This window comes from Colius striatus, chromosome 1, assembly GCF_028858725.1.
Source record: "Colius striatus isolate bColStr4 chromosome 1, bColStr4.1.hap1, whole genome shotgun sequence".
Classification (NCBI taxonomy): domain Eukaryota; kingdom Metazoa; phylum Chordata; class Aves; order Coliiformes; family Coliidae; genus Colius; species Colius striatus.
This window is the reverse complement of record NC_084759.1, coordinates 171,497,554-171,519,958: the sequence shown is the minus strand read 5'-3', so window position 1 is coordinate 171,519,958 and position 22,405 is coordinate 171,497,554. Positions and strand designations below refer to the sequence as shown.

General features: G+C 39.8%; 1 protein-coding gene across 1 annotated transcript in view; it reads left to right on the top strand.

The window, feature by feature from the left end:
• The window catches only part of MSRB3 (methionine sulfoxide reductase B3), an 85,747-nt gene that overhangs the window by 20,812 nt on the left and 42,530 nt on the right, over window positions 1–22,405 (top strand). The window contains 3 exon segments of the mRNA XM_062016702.1: window positions 1,330–1,456; window positions 14,683–14,791; window positions 16,605–16,682. Coding sequence (XP_061872686.1) covers window positions 1,330–1,456; window positions 14,683–14,791; window positions 16,605–16,682 — 314 coding nt within the window.

The following is a 22,405-nucleotide window of genomic DNA, read 5'->3' as shown; positions in this document are numbered from 1 at the left end:
CGGGACAGTGACATGTTTATTTCCGTGTAACGGCTCTCTCGGACTGCCCGCCGTGCAGCTCCCGCCTTCTGCCATGCTCCTCTGTGCTGCAGTTCGGCAGCACAGAGATGTTTGGGTTTCGCAGAGTTTGGTTTGGGTGAGGCAGAGTTCAGGCATGTCAATGCAAGCGGGTTCCCGCCAGGTACGCTGCCCGGCGGTGCAGTAACACACACGGCCGGGTGCTGCGTGCTGCTGCTTCGCAAGGAGACCGCGCTCGGCTTGACCTAGGCCGGGAAACCGCGGGCGGCAGCTGCCTGCTCTGGGCCATCGCCCGGCCCCGCGTCCCGCACGCAAAAAAGAAAGATTGCTGCCGGGAGGAGGCTGGGAGTCCTACCCGGCTGCTCCTGAGCCACCTGGGGCGTCATCCTGCGGCCACCAGAGCCCGTGAGAGACTTTGGTGGGGGCTTCCAGTGTCATATCATCTGCTGGGGCGAGCTGCAGCTGTGAATGACTGGGCTATAAGGCAGCTGTGAATGACTGGGGTGTAAGGCAGCTGTATTTCCTCTTTCCCATTACAGGGTAAATTAAACAATTAGTGTTCGTGTATGACATCCTTCTAACAGAAAATCTCGCGACTGCCATCTCTCTGTTTTCTATATTTAAACTGTTCAGAACATTGTTTAAATATATCTCATGGACAGTTTACAATGCGAATTATTTCCTGCTTAAAAAAAAAAAAAGTCGTGGTTTTAACGTATCTGGCAAGTTTATTACCATGAAATGTCACATTGCTCAGACAAGTCATCAAAAGAACAATTTTTAGCAATGACTGATTTCCAGCACTCACCACTCAGAAATGTTGTGGAGCGTGATTTTATTTCAAATGAAATAAGTAGAAAAATCCTGCGTGTTTGATCTGCCTGGTATTCCTAGGTGTTCAAAGCAGGATTCCTGCCATCTAGCAGAGGTCCTGAGGTCTCTCCCTTAGTGCTTCTACCCTGTGACCACATAGGTTGCTACCCCGAGTGGCAGTCAGTTGGGTATCTAACCATTGTGAATGCTCCCTATAAAAACGCCCCCTATCTCTCACTTGATAGCACAGAAGGTTGTTTCACTGAATACTATGTAATATATATCAAAATGTTGTAGAGGAGGGAAAATATATCAGAAATGGGCTAACCATACTAAGAAAAGTTCATGTAGAATTGTGCTCCCATGTGGTGGTCTCATACAATTATAAGTGTTGTGTTTTCTGTGAATGTAATTTAACATTTTTGATGTTTTAATTTGTTCTCATCTTTTTTTTCTTTCTTTTTTTTTTTTTTTTTTTCCTTTTTCTTCCCTACTCAGCTCTTGCCCCTGTTCTTTGCCTCTGGTTTTGTTGGTGAGGATATCACAGTGATGTCTGCATTCAACCTGCTGCATTTGGTGACAAAGAGCCAGCCAGTGGCCCTGCGAGCCTGTGGGCTTCCCTCAGGTTGAATGGGTGCTGCTTGTTATGTCATGCATAATGAAGGCCCTTTTGGGAACCAGTGTCTCTGCTGCAGGAAACGATGTGCTACGGGTTGTTCTGTGTTGTTTGAATTTTCCTTTGAAACAGAAATTTGTTCACTTCTTTTCTTTTTTTTGGTAAAATCAACTGCCTTAAGTGAGTTTTTTCATATCCAAGATTTTAGGATGCTTGGAAATGCTCTCTAACTTCCTTATCCAATGTACTCTTTTTCATTTTATATTCCTTTCCTCATTCTTGGCAAATACAGTGGAATTAAACTGAAGTTTATTTATTAAATAACATTAATATTTTTTAAGATGCATTAAATAATTTAATGTATCAATTGCAATTAAATCATAGGAATTACAAATATTTTCCAAAGTCTTTATCAGTATACTATAGTTATGCTCCATGTGTCCCTCTTTCACATTTGTATTATATATTGCACTGAAAGTTCTGTACAAACAGGGTGGAGAATTTAAAACTTTAATCTTTCATTCGTCTGACAGCATATTCTTTAGCCACATGACACTTCTCTCAATAAATAAATGGAAACATGCAATTTAATGCCCAGATGCAGCTGCATGCAGATGCAGCTGGACTTTTCATCTAAGGTCCAGATTTGGCAGTTAAGTCTGTGAAGGGAGCCACAGGATTGGTTGTATCCCGAAAACCTTGAACCCATGTATTTTGTGTTTCACTTAAACAGCAGCAGTAATGTCTGTAACAATGTCACTGTGCATGGCCGTGCGAGAGAAAAGCAAAGCTGCACTGAGCTGGTTTTGAACATTACCAGGAATTTTCCTGACACCCAAAAAAACCACCAAACCCAAAAAACCAAACAACCTCCCCCAAATAGTCCTGACTGGTCAGTATTTGAAGCACTAAAAAAGAACCAGCTTGGGTGTTTGTACTAGTCTCACAACTTATAAGGGTGCAAAATGTTACGAGCACTTTTTCCCAGAGCTGGACTTAACAAGCATATGGAGGTGATGTTTTAAAGATTTTTTTTCAGTGATAAGGCATCAGTTTTCAAGCTGATGGATTTTTCTAAAGCTGATTACACTTTGTTTGAACTAAATCTGAGTTAAATTTTTGCAGCATTTGTGTTCTGTTTCCCCCCACATGTGCACAAAACTCCCACTAACCTAGATAGGAGCTGCAAACACATATTTGAGGAAGAGAGAGACTAGCCCACATTGTGTCAGCCTGACCTTGGTTTCCTGTTATATATACAGCTGAGCCAGATTTAAAATCCTAAAAATATCGGGTAAGCAAATTTCCTTAGCCCTCATTATGTACCTTTTGATGTGCGCTCATATTGCCGGTGTCTACCTTAAAAGGGGAGCATGCAGTCTTCTGGACATTTTGTTTCTGCTCTGAAGAGGAAATCTCAAAGTTGGTCTTCTAGAAACACAGCCCATGGGAGGTTTTCCTACCGCATACCTGCTTGCAAAGCCTGGTGTTAGCTATTTTGTCAAATTGTTTTTCTGGCATAAGCCAGTAGTCACCTCTTGGAATAAAAAGCTCATAACACTACTGTTTATTCCTGTCCCTTTGATCCATAACTGTGCAAACATTAATAGATTGAGTTCCACTAACTGGCTACTTTTTTATAATATATATATATATAAATAAATTTATAGATAATAAACCAAAATTCATCTGCTATCAGTGGAATAATATACAACCACATATCTCACATTTTAAGAGTAATCTAAATTCCCCAGATGCTTATAAACTAATCTAGGCTTGCTTTGCCTTTAGTTTGGTTTTTTGTATGTGGTGTACTGAGGGAGTTGCCTCTAAATGGTGTAGCATGTATCGAATTAAACATGGGAATGAGATCTAGAGCCAACATCTGCTTAAATGCCCCAGTGCACCATGACTTTAACTTTTGAATATACAGAAAAGACTCCCAAGTTCTCATGAATTTTTTTTATAATGTAGCACTTGTAGTTAGCACTTTTCTGACCATCTAGTTCTCTGTGAATTGCAGCCCCATAACTGTATCACTACGCTATGTGCCCACCAAGTTTGGGATGATGTGGAGTTTGGTCTTCTTCTAATTCACTGGCAAATTTCATACGGAAGGAGACTTTATAACCTCCTGAAACCAGTGCTCATTCACTGTAAGGGACCTAAGTGCCAGCAGAACTTTCAAACCCAATTTTAACCCCCATAAAATTCAATATTTGTAGGGGACTTAACTGAAAATATAATTTCAATTTCTGTGCTTGGAATGGTACCTCTGTCCTTCTGTAAGGAGCAAAGCAATACAATGCAATATTTTATCATTTAAAATCAGAAATAAGTGATTTCCCTGAAAATTAAATTAATGAGTTTAGATTAGGAAGTGTCTTAGAATAGGGATGACCTTCTGTCTCTTCTTTGCAACACTATTTTGTAAGCACGTGAGTTACACTGAATAAGCTGCGCTAGTCAAGTGTTTTTAATTGGTCTTTTTCTTTTTGTATGTTAGCACCTGCAATGTGGATCTAGTCTTCCAAATTGTGTGTTTAATTTTTTCTTGGGTCTGAAGTTAGGACTAAACGTTTCAGTGTGTGCAAACCTAGTGCAAGGTTTGCCTGTAACATTCTTGATAGCCAGCCTGGCAGAGCCTGAGCCCAAGCTGGAGCAGGTCCTGCTCCCAGTAGATGGCACTGAGGCCATGCTCTTTCGCACGCCCAGCACCATATGAAAAGCTTCCCATATGAGAGTCATTCATACATAAGGTACACCCTGAGACCTTAGCAACATTGACAAGTATTTTAAGAAAAGAATGAGCCTTGGGAAAAATCGCATTGATCTTTGCTTGTACACAAACTACTATCACCTTAGTTCAATGTTTCTTCATTGCCAGTAATGATGACAGCTCTGACGTGTCTGTCCTGTGGTGTGGAAGTGTTGCTCCTTGAGCCCACTTTTATTATAGGTGAATGCTCTAAATGTCTTTGGAAATGTAGGATGTACTCAGCACCCGCCAGAATTTAGTTCACAGAAATTAAATCTTCAAAAAACCCCAACTCCAAAACCACAACACCCCCCCTCCTCCCAATTTTAATGTAAAAACTACTTTTAGTGCATACCAACAAGTAACTGATACAAGTAGTGATTACACAGATTCCATGTACATATGTTTTCTGTAGCAGACCACCAAGCTATAAAGTAAAAAGATAGCCTATTTTGTTTTGCTGTGGCTTTTAATTATTATGGGTTCTCATTTCTTAAAAAAAATCCTTTATTTCTTTAACACTTGAATGTTGTGCTGCTTACATCACATTTTTTGCATGATATAATTTGGCTTTTCCTCATGTTTAGATCAAAGAAAATTATGGTGCTTATAAAATTAAGTAAAAGTAGTGATGAAGAAATTACAGGGTTAGACTTTAGATTGTTTTTTTCTGTATGAAATAATAAAGTCCTAGATAATGTTAAATTGTTGTGAAGTATTTAATTGCTAAAATAACTACTAGTAGGAAACCATACTTTTCTAGGATTATATTAAATTACAATACATCTGTATGAAGATGGTGCTGGGCATATGGTGTAAGTCTTTATTAAATAAATATCTGTAATATATAGTTTCTCATAACTTGTCCTATTAAGTCTTTGTTAATTTTAAGTATCAATATAATGTCTTTTCATAAAATGGAATAGTTAGTGAACAGAAAATTTCTGGGCTTCAAAATTGGCTTTATAGTAGTAATCTGTTAACATAAAGGATTACTTTTATGAGCAGGTCTTGCAAAGAGTTAACACATGAGTTATTCATATGCATTTGTCCCTCTGAACTCTGAAACTGCTCATGTCAGTGAAATTATCTGTGTATGTAGTGTTTGCCAGATCTGCCTTTAACAATGAGGAGTCTAAAAAAGACCTTAGTCTCTTATGTTCAAAGTACGGTAGTTGCTATCAAACTTTGTGTGACTTAAGTTTGTCTAAAAGTTTCATATTGAACGTTTCTAAGTTCAGAGGTATAATTTTCATAATGTATGTTACAATTTTCCCATAGCTTTCCGTAACGGGTATCAACAAAGATGTACTATTGCAGATGTCTGTACACATGGTCTGAAAGAAAATAAAAGTAAGACTGATATGTTGTATAGCAAAACCCATCAGTATGGCTGTGGTTAAATGCCTGTCAATGTTTTCATTATAAATCCCTATTTTATGGGGTTTATATCTTGCACGTAAAAATTTGCTCTGGGTTTAAGTATGTCATACAAGGTCTCAGCTGGATGTACTTGTTCCTCAGAACTGGTTGGAGGGTAAAAATTAAAACTAATTTCTGTGGAGGTAAATTAAAACAAAAAACCAAAACCAATAGAAATTTGGAACAAAAATAGATTTTAAAATTTAAAATACAGTCTTACAAATTAACTACTTTTCTGCTTCCCAGCAGTTATGAGGAATTTGCTAAATGCTTGAAAAGAGTCTTGAAAACAAGCACTATGTGAGCACAGTAGTAAATAGCATGTGAAGCTGTTTATGTGTCATTATTATATAAATGTCTGTGTGTATGTCTGCCTCCTAGTCCTGTGTTAGTAGAATGCTGTATTGTCGTAATAGAGCATAACATCGTATTTTTGGAATGGCTTGAAAGTGGCTTTTTAAAATTACCTTTGTTTATAGCTGTCTTAATGGGACTATATTTGATGTTATTCTGTATTTACAAATGTTTCTTTTGTATTCAATGTATAATGTCTTATCTAACACAGTTTAGAATGATTTTTTTTCTAGATATTTCATTGTAATACCTTTATTGTGCCTGATGCTTGCAGAACTTGTGATCATAAAGAAGACCAGAAACCCTTTGTTAATGTACCTTTTTTGTTTGTACCCTAGGGTTTGTATCCTGGTTTTTCTTCTTCTTAACTCCCTGTTATGGCAGAGTTTTGCAGTCTCAGTCATCTGCTCAATAGACAGCAGGCTCTTGTGCCCATCTCGTCAGGGTGGAGGCTTCTCAGTGACTCTGGTGCTGAGTAGCACAGGGATGGTGAGATGTTGCTTGTGCTCCCAGTCCATGCTTAGAGTTAGTTCTTTAATGTGTTCCCTGATGGATCTCTTAAAGTCATTTGCATTCTCTTCCTGCTCCTGTGAATGACCGACCACAAGTCACTTCTACCCTTCTTGCAGGAATGTTTTAATTCTGGGAGCTGATAAATCTCCTCTCTTCCATTCCTGTACCTTCTGCAGCTCAGACTTACTGCATTTTCTGCTTAGTTGGGTATGGAAAAGATGAAGTTTTCAGTACTAATCGTGTTACTGCATTTTAAAGTTTCCCATGAAGAGCTACTTTTTTAGTTATTGGACTGTTTATAACAGGAGGTCTGAGAAGCCCTTTAAGGACTTCCTTCACATTTTTCCTTTTCAAATAAAAGCAACCCTGTCTTTGTTGTTTCTCTAAGGAGTATGTAGTGAAGGTTGTAGACAAGAATGGGATATAAAGAATAGAAGACAGCACACAAAAACGAGGAAGATTTTATACATCACTAAGCTGAGGGAGGGCAAACAAGAAAAAGTGCAAGGTGGGAATGTGAACCCTAAAATCACAAAGAAAATGTTGGGAAATGATGGAGGAGATGATCCAGAAGGTTACTTGGAGGTGTGTGAGCTTGGAATTTGATGGTACATTGAATGGGTCTAGAGTGTGAGAGTCAGGCACCAGAGGCAAGGACATTACCACAAGGTAGTTGTTCGGTTAACCACAGGTTGCTACAGCACTGATTGTGACTTGAGGAGAAAACAAGTAGAGAGGAATCATGTCCTGGAGATGGCTAAGAAGCAAAGTATTAGTTCTTAATTCCAAGCTAAACATGAGATGTGTCTCATCTCGTGGTTTCCTTCCAAAGAAGCTGCGTTGGGAAGGGGCGCATGGCCGGGGTACATAGATGCCCCCTGTGCCAGCGGGAGCAGCTGGCTACCGGCAGCCCCGGCCCAGCGCGGGCAGCTTGCAGAACCATGGGTGAGAGCTCCCTGCCCAGTGCTTGCCTGTGGAGTCCCAAGGAGAGCTGGGCTTGACTGAGTCCCTTGAAAGCCCTTTTATAGGGCTTGACTCCATCATCCTGACATATAAAGCTGTCTGAATTTTACAGAAACATGGCAAAGTCTGGAAGGCCCACTAGGGAAAGAAGTTGGCAGTTACTAACCTATTTGTCTGTTTCTCTACTTTTAGTCCTGAAGCAGGTTGAGAGGGGAGGAGGCTACAGTAGTGGCCATAACAGAGCAACAGCATGTTCCAACTGTTCCAGTCTGCATCCTGGGTATGTCCCTCAGTACTGGGAGATGTGGGATGAAGGGCCAGGAAGCAGGCTGTGCCTGCTTGAGTCTTTGCTAAAAGGGTTCCTGCACAGTTGGAGACAGACCAGGTTCTGCAGGGGTGTAGGTCTGGGCTGTTATGAGGAACTAGAGGAGAAGAAAATCTTCCTTTCACGCTGCTCCTTTCCTCCACTCCCATCCCAAGTATAGGTTGTGGCTCCTTGATTCATGAAATGCAGTGCTCATTTGACAAACCACACATCACTATTGTGGGGGAAGCAGCAGGAGGACTTAGCAACAGCTTGAATGCCCCAATAAGCTACACACCACTGCGGTAACCACTGGCAAATGTTGACTTTATGATAGTTTCTGCTGCAAGGTTAAACCTTATTAAAGCTTTGTGAATAAATTTATTTTGATGCCTTACTGAAATATTTTAAATGCAAAAGGTAGCGTAAAGCACTGTTATTAAATTCAGCTTAATTCTGCTGCTAATCAAATGACTTTCCACATGTTGTGCGCCCTTTTACTGATTCTGACAAATTTACCGACCAGATACAAAGTGCTCAGTATCTCTGCCTTTCTGAGTTTTAATATAAACAAATGTAGTGCCTGTGGAAGGTGCTAGGATCATATCAGCAAAACAAAAGTGTCTTTATCTGTTACGGCAGAGAGGAAGAGAAATCTGTTATTCCAAACGCTCCCCTTTCCACTGGCTCTACCAATAGACATTGATCTTGTCTTGCCTGGTTTGCATTCAAGAGTAAGGCAAATAGGTTATCTGCCCAGTGCGCTCTGTCTTTGACCATCTCAGCAGAAAGGGTAACAAAAGTGGAATTTAATAACAAATTGAGCTTTTCCTCCACTTCATTGAATGTGCTTCTATTCACCACCCTCTGCTGAGCAGTCACATGCTGCCATCACTATCGTCCTTCTGAAGATGACAGCCCAAACAGCCCAGGTGGGAAGCTGCCTTCACCTCCACCAGCCAGCACAGGGTGGTGCTGGAGTCCTCAGTGGTTATCATTTGAGAAGATTGTGAGGCCAAGATTGAGGCTGGTAGTGACATTTGTTTCATTAACATGAGATAAGGAAGTAAAGTAGACATCCCTGGAGAGGACAAATGGAGCTGCTTTTCTTTCCCCCTTTCCCTGCTACCCACAAAAAAAAAAAAAGTCTTTTCTTAAATGTTTTTGCATTCACATGGAGGGGAGGCAGCTTCAGATTTCTTTTCCAGGGAGTGTCTCTTTGGTTTACATGGCTCAGAGAGCGGAACATGTGGAACATGTAACCTGCTGCAAAGATGGTGCAGACCTGCAGAAACAGCTAGACACCTTTCATTCCTGGGGCCACTGGTGTTCTAGTGACGTTTTCTTCAGGAAGTGCAACGAGGAGATGTATTAGTTGCAAGTTTGGGGATTTTTTTTTCAGTCCTTGAGAAATTTGTTGTCTTACATGAGAGATCTCTGGTGATGTCTCAAAATATATGCATTTGTATAAAACATGAGCCCTACTGATGACTCAGGTGGAAAAAAAAGTGGCAGTTCTGTTACTTGATTGCCTGGGAAGCTTGCATATTTGCAAAGAAGGAGCTTGCCCTTCCCTCATGTCCGTGTGACCCTCCTGGGTAAATCACTTCTTTGAAAGACAGTTAATTTTTGGGTGGTGTTCTTTTAAGAAACATTTGACTGAAAATTTTAACTGTTGTCCTGGTACCCAGCTTTTGGATTTTCAACACACAGTATAGTGGAAATGGTCTTCGCCCCATTACTCCTAATGCTTGCATGAAACTGCAAATGGGATTTCAACAGCGGGTGGGAGTTAGCTACCTACAGCAAGAAAGCAGAGGAGCCATCCCTCAGAGAAGAAACGTAGATCTGTTTTTCAATGTGAGAAACATTTCCAGGGTTTTTTTAATGATGACATTTGGATTTTACTTAAATTTGACCTCCCAGCATTTTGATGTTCTTTTGCAGCATCTGTCCTAGTCAGCAGCATGCTTAGGTAATTTAAAATAGCTTGTGATGGGATTATAAAAAGATCTTGTCAAGCACAGGTTTTGTAAACCAGTGTTCTCCAAGTTACGAGCCAGTAGAGTTGTTTGCATCAGTTTGCATTTTCAAGAGCTGTTCTTTTTTAAAGTAGATGAGAAGTTCCTGGCTTGTCTGCAGCAAAAGGACACTGGCATTCTCCCAAGGCTGTAGAACTAGAGGCTGTAGAGAACAGACTAAACAGAAATGAGAGTTGTGCATTTGCCTTTTCCTAAGCAGAGAGAGGGGCAAAATGTTAAACAAGAGGCATGAACTGTGTAAATAAAATTTGAAACAATAAAAATTAGAGATTCCGCTTTCTAATACTGAGTGAGAGTGATAGCACATGTAAGGATATTTGTTTAAAGAAATGTATGCAAGTATTTTTTAACCTTGCAGGGCTCCTCTTAATGCTCTTTAGAGGTAATTTACCATTGAAGACTAAGGTATGACCCACTTGTGAGGGGACAGGCTTTGGGAAGCAGAGAAATGTATACTTACAGTCAGATCCTGTAATCAGATGTATGTTTGTAGACCCTTATGTGGGGCTATGCATGTTCCCAAGGGTCTGCCTACAGAGGTCACACTGCAGGATTTGGGCTGGGATGGTATATGAATTATAAAATGTGCTGGAAGGCCGCTAAAATACTGCTTGGGTCTATTAAAAGAAGTAGTACTGAAAGCTAGAAGCCCAGTTTATTATATGGCTGGGCTGTGCTGGAACATTTGATCTTGCTGTATTTAATTCAGGAAGTCTTAATGGCATGTGCTTGGTGCCTGACTGTAATGTCCATTAATCCTAGTGGAACATAAGCATACATAGAAGGGGGAAAAGGTATACTGCGCCTTCCATGCAGTTGAAATGTTGAGTTAATTTCAGTGATAGGAAGCAACAAAACATAAGAGGAAATTGTTGGACTGGTTCAGAAGACTAATTGAAGAAAGAAAGGCGTCAGGCAAAATGCCACCACATTTCAGGGCATGTCAGACACTAATGGCCACCCACTGGTGTGCTGGAGCAGGTGAAGGGCTGAGCAGTGAGGAGTAATGGTCTGCTAACTTGTGTCTGTCTGTCTGAACGTATCTCATTGCTATTTTTCATGTGATTGTTTATATGGAAGGAAATGGCGCTCGCCCGCGTTATGAGCCACAGATTTGAAAAGGTCAGTTGAAATTGGAATTTATATGTGAGGTGAGATGCTTAATATCGTCATTATCAGGTCAACACCTAGAAAATAGTTTCTGTTCACTTCATTTATTCAGAGGAGGACTCCAGAGCTGAACTGAAATAGCTGTGGTCTGCAGGTAAACAATAAATGGCAGTGTGCATTGTGTTGCTTTTCAGAAAAGCCATTCCTAAGCACAGGAATGCTGTGAAGGCTACAAAAGGGTTTTCTGTTAATGTTTGTTTCACCCTCCTCAGCTTTTTTTTTTCTTTTTTTTTAATGTTTTTGCATTAAGATTTGTGATCCTGGCCTTTCCTTTGCAAAGCCTTCCATCCTGCCCCAGGATCTTAACAGCTTTTAGGGATGCTGCAAGTGTTGACAAAAGGCTGAAGGCAGATGGCCTCAAGTGGAAATGTTGGTGCCTGTTTGTTCAGGAATTACCTGTGCACTGCTCTTCTACTGAGTGCCGACCCAAATGAAAGCACCGAAGTGTGCTGATTAGAGAGATTTAATCAAGCCTTCGATCCTGCAGCGCAATGTAAAGACAGTTCTGTCTGCCCTTCATCTCTCCTAATCAGAGGGATCTGACTGGAGTTAGGAATATACCTGTCCTGAGCTCTTCTGAAGGTCATTGCTGAGAGTGTCACCTCCAAAGAACAAGTGAGATCCAATCCAGAATCCTAATACAGATCCAATGAATCCAGACTGTTATTCTCTCAGTGTATTTAATTTTGTTTCACCTTTAATGTAATCACACTGATGTCATGCTACTTGTAAAACTGACTTTCTTTTCTCTTCTGCTTTGAATTGTATAACTTGCAAATGAACTGTGAGCCTGCCTTTATGCCTGAACTGCTGAAAATGTTTGCTGCCTGTATGGGAACCCTTTCCACAGCCCATACCTGGTTCCTTCTTTAGGGAACCAGACTGAAGAAGATGGTCAGCCTGCACCTTTATTCTCTGCTTTGATAACGACTTTGATAACAGATGCGTAACTGGTGATAGTATGCCCAATATGAGAGACACTTGTTGTTCAGACAATAAATCTTTACATTGTCTGCAGGCACAAGTGAGTCTTGCTTTACCTCTTTGGCAATATGGAAATAGCACTATTTTCTTTGTTGCTAGCAGTTAAATAGTAAGTGCAATTAATTAGATAGGGCTGTTCTTGAATGCTGAGGGCTGGACCAAGAGACTTCTTTTGTGATTTGTAGTGCAGCTATAGTTTTTTGTGGATGTATGTTCCATTAAATTACAAACCTGGAGAGTCCTTTGTTGAGGTAGGTTGCAGTTTGCCTGGGTGCAGTTTGGCAAAATTCCTCTGTAGACATAAATACTTGTCTGTATTTTAAAACATGCAGTTAATGATTAAAAACAATGGGGGAAAAAAATCTTTTATGACATGCTTTTTACTTCTGATCTATGTCATGGATGAAGTGGCATGTAGAAATTTTCTTGAGCCCATTGATTGAAGAACACCAGATTTTAAAACGGATGAAAAATTATTCAAGGAGATTAAAGAAGGAATACTGACCATTCTTTAAAAGATTCAGTATTTTCTCTGATTTTCTCCAAAGTGAAGTTGTCCTTAGTTTACTTTTTTGCAACATCTAAAGAGCAAATAAAACTTTTATGAAAAAAATAGTTGGTAGATGTTTTTAAAACTGAAGAAGCGTTGGTTTGTAAGATTCTTTGCTGCTCTCTAGACTATGTTTTAATACTGAAATGATAGATGAAAGACTGCCACTCTCAAACAGTTTCCTTCTGAACTGCGTAATGCAACATAACAATAGCTATTTATATAATGCATATGCATCCTTTCCCTGTTAGCTATACTTTGAAACACTCGCTAGTGCTAGAGCCCTGCATGTTCGGAGAATAAAAACCTCCAAGGTTTGACATATTTAAATAAGCAACCAAATGTTATAAAGAACAAACCTCACTTACAGTTAGGAAACAATATTTACATTTAAGGTTGAAAAGCCAGGATGTAGGAAAATTTTGCTAATTTGGAAGGTGACCTTTAAGTGCACCAAAACCAAATAATTTGTAAGCTATGGCACAGGGCACATTCCTGCAAAATTTGTGTGAATACTGCTTTAGTGGTTCTTGAAAGGCAAACAAAGAGACATGGAATGAAATCTTTATCCCTCTCCCAAATAAGATTGAACCTAACAAAGGCATACAGCAGTGCTCTTTCAAAGCTTGCCATTAAAACGAAGGCTCTGCAGCACAGCTAATGAGATGGCTCAGAGAGGAAAACAATCTGTTTTTAAGAATGTTTAGATCAAAAGTAATTTCTAATCTATGAAATAAAGTCGCTTTTCAATACCTTTCTTTCACTAGTAAAGCTTTTTATGTTTGCACTATTTACTTCCATCAGATGTTTTCAATTTTACTTTTTTCTTCCTGAAAATACTTCCTAGGGTTAGTTGGTAGTGACCAACAGCATTATTCTTTTTCTCTCTCCCCTATTGACCCACCCCCACACATTAAAAAAATGAGAAAAGAAGAGGGGGAGGAAGAAAGAAACATCTTTCTTAAATGATTTGCAAGCATCTGTGCTTTAAGCTACTTTTTATGAACACTCCTTAGTAATGACTCAAGGTAAAAAAGCAGAAAAGCATCCAATGTTAGGAAATTGCAATCCAATACCATGTAATTTAAACCTGCCATTGCCTCTCCTGTACTAAATGACATACAGATGGGTAGCTCTGTTCCTTCTACTTTGGGAACACAATTGGTCTTTTTATGAGTGTATATACATTACTAGCAAAAAATATTTTTGTTGGGACTGTTTATTTCTGATTGTACCATATTGCTGTCATAATTAGAGTGCTTTTTCCCTGCCATGTTTTCTCAGATAATTTTTGCAAGCAGTTATCAAAGTTATTTGAGTATTTGACAATTTCTGTTTCTACTTCAGGATTTTTCATTCTCAAAAGCAACCTTATTGTTACTTTTTCTGTCCTGATGTGATGTGAATATTTGCACTATACAAATATTTTTTTACAGTAATCCTTACATACTCCTTGGATTTTCTGTGTGAACTAAGCAAAGCATAAGACAAGATTTTCAAAGGTGGCCAGTTTCAATAGCAACCCTAGTTTTTACAGCAGTTCATTGTTGAACCTTGTATGGCTTTATGCATAAAGAAATTACTTTCTTCTCAGGACTCCTATTCTAGTCCTTCAATAGTGAAAAAATACAGCGGTTAATGTTATAAAGTAAAAAGATGAGGCTGCGACTAGAAGTTAAATCAGCCTTATTGGAATTCTGAAGATTCAGAATTGTTTTTCACCCACTTTAAAGGGTAATGAAATTGTTGAATCTTGTGGCTGAACATCATATGCCCATTACCATCAGACTCCAATATAGATGTGTTGTAAAGAACGTTTCAGCTGCAGTTGTTTGGGTTTTTTTTTTCAGATTTTTTTTAATGGTCAGAAAAATTTTACTTTCTTGTGAACAATCGTGTGCGCAACAGTTTACTGTATAACACACCAAAAGGCTTTGGCTGTAGCACATTGTCACTGCTCCAGTGGAATCACCTGGCTCTCAAGCAAAATTCTTTTTTAAACTTGGATTTGAAGAAATAATCAGCTGCAGTTCAGCTGAGCCATTCTTTGTGCATTAGGGACCAGTCTGGTCATTGACAAGTGAATGCAGAAGCTATGCTGTGGCCGTCTGCCAAAGCAATTATTCAGGATTTAAGCTAAAAAGTCTCCTTCTCCCATATCCTCTCCCTTTGCAGGGTCATGTAGGGATAAAAAGGACTGTAAGGTGGTCTTTTCCCAGGAGGAGCTGAGGAAGCGGCTGACACCCTTGCAATACCACGTCACTCAGGAGAAGGGGACTGAAAGGTAAGGCAGGATGAAGGAAATGCAATCCTCGAAACACAGGCATCTTTCTTTTCTCCTCCTCTTACTGGTGCTTCCTCACCTTCCCCACCAAGTTGGTGTTGCTGTTTTTTTCCCCCAGGTTTCTGCACTTGTTTACTAACCCCTACAAATTAACACCACTGCAAAGACATGCATCTGCAGCACGGGGCTGAGGCCTGGGGTCTTTTTTTCTTCTAATGAACACTGCATGTCTTATAAAGTCGCCGGGCTCATGTTTAGAGTCTGTTTTTAGTTTACTACAAAATGTGTGGAAGTAATAGTGGTTTAGGTACACTTTTTTTGGAAGACATCTCGGTAAGCAAAACGACGAGGGAAATGGCCCCGTGCCAGGAGGCTGGAGTTTTGAAGGTGGCCATTGTAACTATAGACATTTTGGCTGCAGAAAGAAGGTAGCATAATTTAGTTCTTTTCCACCCCACTCCAATTTCTTTTTGAAGCACATGTGGAGAAGGTATTTATTGGCTCATTTGTGGTTGGAATGTCAAAAATTTTCAATAACTGCCCTCACATGGCTTTAGTTGCTGGAAGCCAGCCCTGAGTCCTGGAAGAGAAAAAAAACCCCAACAACTTACTTCCAAGGGTGTTTTTAGTGAATAAAGTCTCTCTCTCAGCTGATTCCAGCATGAAGGTAACTTGCCAAGGCCTAGCCATTTGTTGTTGTCTAATTTATACCGTAGAACTTGGCACAGGGCCCTGGCTTTACCTCTACTCCAAATGTACTAATGATGTAACTGCTTGTTTTTGTTCATGACCTGAAAGAGCTCTCTCCACCACACGTGGGGTCCTGGTTAATCAGCAGCTCTCTCCCTGACAGTGTGTACTGGTGGCTGAATTTGCTGATGGGAGTGGTGGTAGGGATGGTCCCCATCTCCGCCCCAGCCCCCTCTGTCCTCCCACCACCCCTGAGGGGCAGTGGGGTGTTGGCTTCTGCTGGGAGGCCTGCCTTTCTCTGGCCCTCCTCGCTCTTGTGTACCAGACCAACAACGTGATTTAATGCACACAAACAATCGGAGATTAGGTCATTCTTAAAAATCCTGTTTATAAAAAAAAATTGGACCTCATAAAAAGGGTGAAAGGATAATAAAAACAAGCTGCCGAGCACATAGGCTTTTTGTTGGGCTAGCGCAGCTGATTCGTATTAGAGGAATGACCTCCTAGCCTTTTAGATTGTTAACTTAGAAAAATATTCCCTTAAAGCTGTAATATTGCCTTTCAACTAAAAATATAAGGCACACACAGCTTGAAATCGTGGACCAATTATTTCATTTTCAGCTACAATGCCTCCGTCGTCCCGGCAGCCCATTGTGGCCTGGCCCAGCACCACGGCCCCACGGTGGCAGGCGCTCGGTTGCATCACGCCTCTGCCTTCGCTGCCGAGACTGACACTGACACGTTTCCCAAACACAGACCTAGAGAAGCCCAGCAGGTTGAGCTACATGTCAAACAATCTCTGTTTACAAAAACTACATTTCACTTACAAAATAGAGGAAGTTTCCAGTTTTTCCCTTTTTACTATTATTGTGTTCTGTCCTTTGAACTGTGGGACAATTTGCTTCCTCTTGCATGATAACACCTGAGGCATACTAATGAGGACATTCCGTTTTTCCTGTGCCTGCCTTCTTTGCTGCCTTTAATAAAAAACAACTTCTAATCTTTTAAATTGGAATGGTTTTCTTTTTTTCTGTAACATTTTTCTAACGTTTTAGTTTAATAATTAACACCCCCCCCTAATTCCTTTATTTATTTCTAAAATATAGTGTTGTTGTTTTCCCAGTGCCTTTGAGGGGGAGTACACATACCATAAAGCTAAAGGAATATACAAATGTGTTGTTTGTGGGACACCTTTATTCAAGTGAGTATGCTAAATATAGTTTTGAGATTTCCATCTCTTAGTGTATATGCTGTGTTCCTGTGTAATGATGTGTATACTCCAGCATTTATGTAATTCTATAAGATCATTTAAGTAATTGAAATTGATAAGGGATACAAGAGAAGCAAAGTAAATAATAATGCTGTAGTAAAAGTAGTCTTATAGTAAAGAACAAAAAAAAATGGTAAATAAATAAGATAGTAACATAACATTGAGGTAAAAGAGATCATTTGCCAGAAAAAAAAATATGGTAGGTGGTATGTTGGGTTTTTTTTAACATGCAGCCAAGTAATTGTAACAGTCTTTCACTGCACTGATAGATACTGAATTTTTGCTGTTAGCATTACTCACAGGTAGTTTTAAGATCTGAATCCTGGGCAGCGATATTGCATCCATGCTAGAGCATTGTATCTGATAATGGAGAAAAAAGTAGATGCTTTTTTAGAATTCAAGTAGTTAAGAAAACAAAACTCAGTAAAATTGTGTTTCTTACTGAATTTTCATCCATCCCAATTAGCCCACATGGAGACCTGGTTTAAGAACTGAAGCAAGGGTTAAGAAAGAAATAATAAATAAATTTGTGTCTTGCATGAAAGACACAAAGAACTACTTTGAAAGAACTACTCTTTAGCAGTACTGCGGGAATTATGGCCCTAAATTTGGTACTAGATGCAGTGCTGATTGAATTCTGTCAGTCACTGCATTTCTCTGCACAAATTCAGTTGTTATTTATGTGGGTTTTTTAAATTATTTCTGTCTGCTTTTATTCATTCTGATGAAGAATTTCGGTTTTTGCTTGTTTTTTCTCTCAGTTCATACAGACTTAGTCCCTCTCACTTGAAGAGGAAACTTTACAGCAACATGAAGCAAGATGGTCAGGATAGTACTAATAATTGAGAAAATTGGGTCAGTTATAAGTTACAAAGGAAAATAAAATTGATGTAGCTCCAGAATCACCAGATGTAGCAGTGATAGTTGTTCTCAAGAGACTGTAATGATGAAAGAAGCACTTCATCTGTTATGTCCAATTCCTCTGTTAGGGATTACCTACAGAAATTTCAGTAGTAACAGGAATGTTTTGAATTGGAAAACCGATTTTTACAAACTCAGACAAGGCAATGCTGTCATCTCGTGTGTTACTGTGGTGCTTGGCTTGGGGGTACAAAGTGAGGATCTCAAGTCTCCATAACCTGGTTTTCTACTCTGCCATTTAGACATTCCCCTGCTTACTGCAGCTAAGTACTCATGCAGGAAATCCTGGCTCTGTTGAAGTCAATGCAAGTTTGGCAATGAATACAATGGAGATGGATTTCACCTTCTACCTTCAAGACTGACTTCCTTTCTATCATCTGCTGGAGAAAGAACGGGGTTTTGGATTTTTTTTTGTGTGGTGAGATTTAGGCAGCAGTAGTTACCATAAATGAATGTGAACTAGCTTCCAGTTGCTTTCACAATCCATTCAATATGGAAAAAAATACAATATAGGACTTATTTGTGATTATCTCAAGTGTGCAATATGTTTGGCATAGTCCTGACTTCTTGAGTTAATGAATTGGATTTCCCTATGTGAAATAAGCTATATGAAAATGTCCCTGCTTTCAGATTCTCTTTGAGACTTGTCATGGATTTCACGGAAGGAGAGAGAGAGAAAGGGGGAAGTTGGGTTTTATTTTTAGTAAATCTCAAGCCAGTGACATTTTCCCTGGCACCTGAAAAAAACCTCTTGCTCATGTTGTCCTAAGGCTGGACTGGCATTAGCCCAACCTCTCCAAAGCTTTGGTGTTGCTTTGTGAGTTCTTACCACCTCTGTCCTACATCAACTTCAGCCAGTTGTTGTGAAGTGGCTGGCAAGGGTGAGAACAAATGGAGAGGCTGAGAGAGGTCCATCTTCTTTTGTTTACTGACCCCAAAATATCAGTATATAATATCATACTTAACTAGGGAAGATACATTCCTGTGTCTGGGTGACTGCTTCAGCCCAGACAGATGAAAAATTAAGAAGGAAAGGTAGGTAAGAGAATGCAAAGTGTAGACTATTGACTAAATTTTTCCCACAGAGTGTAAATCACCAAAGTCTTTTCTTATGAGTAAGGTGGTAGTACAGTACTAAGAATGTCCACTGTTCTTTTTAAAATGCAAATGTTGTTTGTGGTGGCAGGGTTTGATTGTGCATTTGTTGAGGTTTTTTTTCCAAATAGTCATCTGAAACTTGCATTTCCATTTGTTTCTCATTGGGTGCCCATTAATTTTTTTTCTTTGTGTTGTTGTAATCTATAAATATATACATTTGGACTATGGACCTGTCAGTTTAACCGGGAAAGAGACTGCAGCTTCAGCAGTAATATTAACAAACTTCAACTTTTAACATTTCTGATTTACGTTGTTTCATTACCATGTGACACACGAGGTCAGGGAACACATGAATGTTACACTCCAGATGAAAGATCTGGTTTTTGGTACGTCTCTAAAACAGATCTCTGTCTCTATCACAGGAAAGATAAAAGAAACAATTAGGAATTTAACATCTCTTCATCTACCTACTTGTACTAGTGTTATGAGAAACCTCCCAGGCTTTATGGAGAACATGCTTGAACTTTTTCCACAATCAAAGGTGCCTCAAATAAAATCCATAATCATACTGTTGAATCTAATTATTCCATCTCTGAACTTTCACACCAGACAGTCTCCTACATCCTACATTGCCTAAAGAAAGCAATAAATGAGAGAGACAATAAACTAATCTCAAGGACCTCCTTGTTTGCAAGCCAGCCCATACGTGGTTTTGTGTTACCTTAATCTAGCTGCAGTTTTGTGCTAAGAGAAACCACCTTTCTCCCCCTAGCTTTCTCTAGGCTGTTTTTTCATGGCTTCCCATTCACTGGACCTCAGCTGGTGTGGGTGGAGCGTGTCTTGATGCAGCATATTCGTCTGGTAGAAAACTAACCAACCAAAGGAAAAAAAACCCCTCATTCTTATCAACTACACCTACTACTTATGTTAATTTTTTGTGAGCCATGTTCATTATAGCTGGATATCCTCTGTGACAAGGTTGTGTGCTTCTGTATCAGTTCACAGAAGGCCACCTATGCCACTCAAGTCCTCAGCGTTTTCTAAGGGTCAAGTGTATTTGCAAGATTACACGTACTTTAATTTTTCAAGGCATTTTCTTGTACGCTGTGCAAAAAATACCATTCTGTCCACAGCAATGGCAAGAGGAGGTTAGAACAGACTTCAGTAAAATCCACAACTCGTTGTTGTCATAGGAGAGGAGCTATTCCATGTTTGATAACCCACAGTCATGGCCTTTACCATATGCAGGACCATGTGAGAAAGATGTGGTATAGATGGGAACTGGGAAGCCTGGGAGAATTATTTCCTTTTTTTTTTTTAAAATATTATTGTTGTGTCAGTTTCCAGTTTTTAGGGCCAAGGAATAAATTACCAAGTCTTCATAAATCACCCACTGCTGCCTTTATTGCTTCCTGGAAGGAATTCTTGGTAATGGTGTTGGCTCTTCTGAACACGTGCTAGAAGAAATAGCAACACTCTTATTCATGTCATGTTTTCATCTGATTTTCATTGAACTGTGTCAGCTCTTCGCAACATCTCTCAGACATCCAAAAGCAAATCATGAGGAAAGCAAAGTGTGGCTAGGCAATATTGAAGTGCCAGTGACATTGTACCACTCTTGTCTTCACAGCTCAAAGAAGGATTTTGGCCACCAGGCTAGATCTGTACAAGGAATTTCCTTGCCCCAGTGCTGAGTACTTTAGTAAGAAAGCTTAAAGACCACTTATTATCTTTATATCCTTTGAGAAGGCCAAATGACAAATCAGCACTGGCTAGGGGCTGTTTAGTCTAGAAAAGAGGAGACTGAGGGGACATTTACAAATATCTAAATGGTGGGTGTCAGGAGCTTGGGACATCCCTTTTCTCTATTGTAGCTAACAACAGGACAAGGGATAATGGGATGAAGCTGGAGCACAAAGAGTTCCACTTAAATATAAGACAAAACTGTTTCACTGTTCAGGTGAGGTAGCCCTGGCACAGGCTGCCCAGAGTGGTTGTGGAGTCTCCTTCCTTGGAAGTCTTTAAGACCTGCCTGGACATGTTCCTATGTGACCTGATCTAGGTGGACCTGCTTCTGCAGGGGGGTTGGACTAGATGATCTCTAAAGGTCCCTTCCAACCCCTACCATTCTATTGTGACACATTTTAATCATCTCACAAAAAATCAAGTCAGGGTGCTTGTCTTCCTCGCAGTGATCTAGAATCCACCCCTAAAGATGGCCATCAATATGAATGCTGCATTTACTGCAGTTTCTGCAATAAAGCTGCTTTGTGAATACAGCCCATAGCGTCTTACACATCTGAGCATACCTGAATGTTGAATCCACATCTAATCCTACTGGAATGCTGAAAATGTGCCAAGCTCTGTACAGCTTATCACAGCTGTAGTGTGATGGGGCCATCACTGGAGCTTGACCTGGTGATAACTAATTTCCGTGGTGGTTTGAAACAAGACTTTTTCCTCCTGGTCCTCAAGAGCCCATTGGAGCAATAACAGTACAGTTCTGCCCTTGAATAGAGTGGCTGGGTGGGTCTTGTAGAAAGGCTCCTTTCCCTCAATGCTTGGCAAGTGTGGCGTAGAGGGGCTGCAGTCATTACAGCAAATTATTCTGCACCTCTAATCAACTCATGGGTAGTTTTTAACATTTTGTAACTGGCAGCTTCTTGGCTGGTGCTGATTGCTTGTTTCACTACCCTCATATACGCAGTGAAATCTGGAAAGATTTTTATGTTAAGGATTAGGAGAGCAAGAGCAGGTTTGGAAAACAAAAAAAAACCACTTAATCTCACTTTTTTCCTTGCTCCACAGTCAACCTGGTCATGTTTTTTCAATAGAACAGCTCTATTGTACTCAGCTGGCTGCTGCCCACAAATATAGTAAGGCACTGTCTGAATTACTGCAGGCCAAGGTCACTGGTTTTGTGAGAAGCGCTTCGGATGAGACTGCTGGCTACAAGCAAAACTGTTCTCCAGGTAGTACCATCTCCAGCAGTGAGAATGAGTGCAAGAATATGAGGAATCTCCCAGCTTGCTGGGCAGAGGATATTTTAATGAGTGTCTCTTCCAAAGGCAAACGTTGTGTAGATTTCCTAGAAGACTGTGTTAGTTGTGTTAGATTTCAAAAGGAACAAAAAGGGAACTTGAAATACGACATAAATATTTCAGTATCTCACTGAGACAAGCCTGTGAAGTTATTTTTATTTAGTATTTTGATTTACATATTGCTGAGCATGGATGAGTTGCAGTTTCTTGTTGAAGATACTTAGAAGAGGAAATACATGCAAAGATTACCAGAATCCTAGAAGTATTGATAGATACTAGGGACATGGTTTAGTGATGGGTTTGGCTGTGTTAGGTTAGTGGTTGGGCTTGATGTTAATGGTCTTTTCCAACCAAAATTATTCTATTATTCTAGTGATTTTATGAATAATCATAGAATCATAGAATGGTAGGGGTTGGAAGGGATAAAATATCACTGATATTTTCACTGTAAAGTTTCTATGGATTCTTTGTAAACTTTAAGCCTCATACACAATGTCCCCAGTTTGAAATTCACACTACTTTGTATTGACTGCTTAGCAGTTGCTATGCTCAGAAGACGTAATTTCCAGCTGGTCTTAACCTACCTTATGCTTT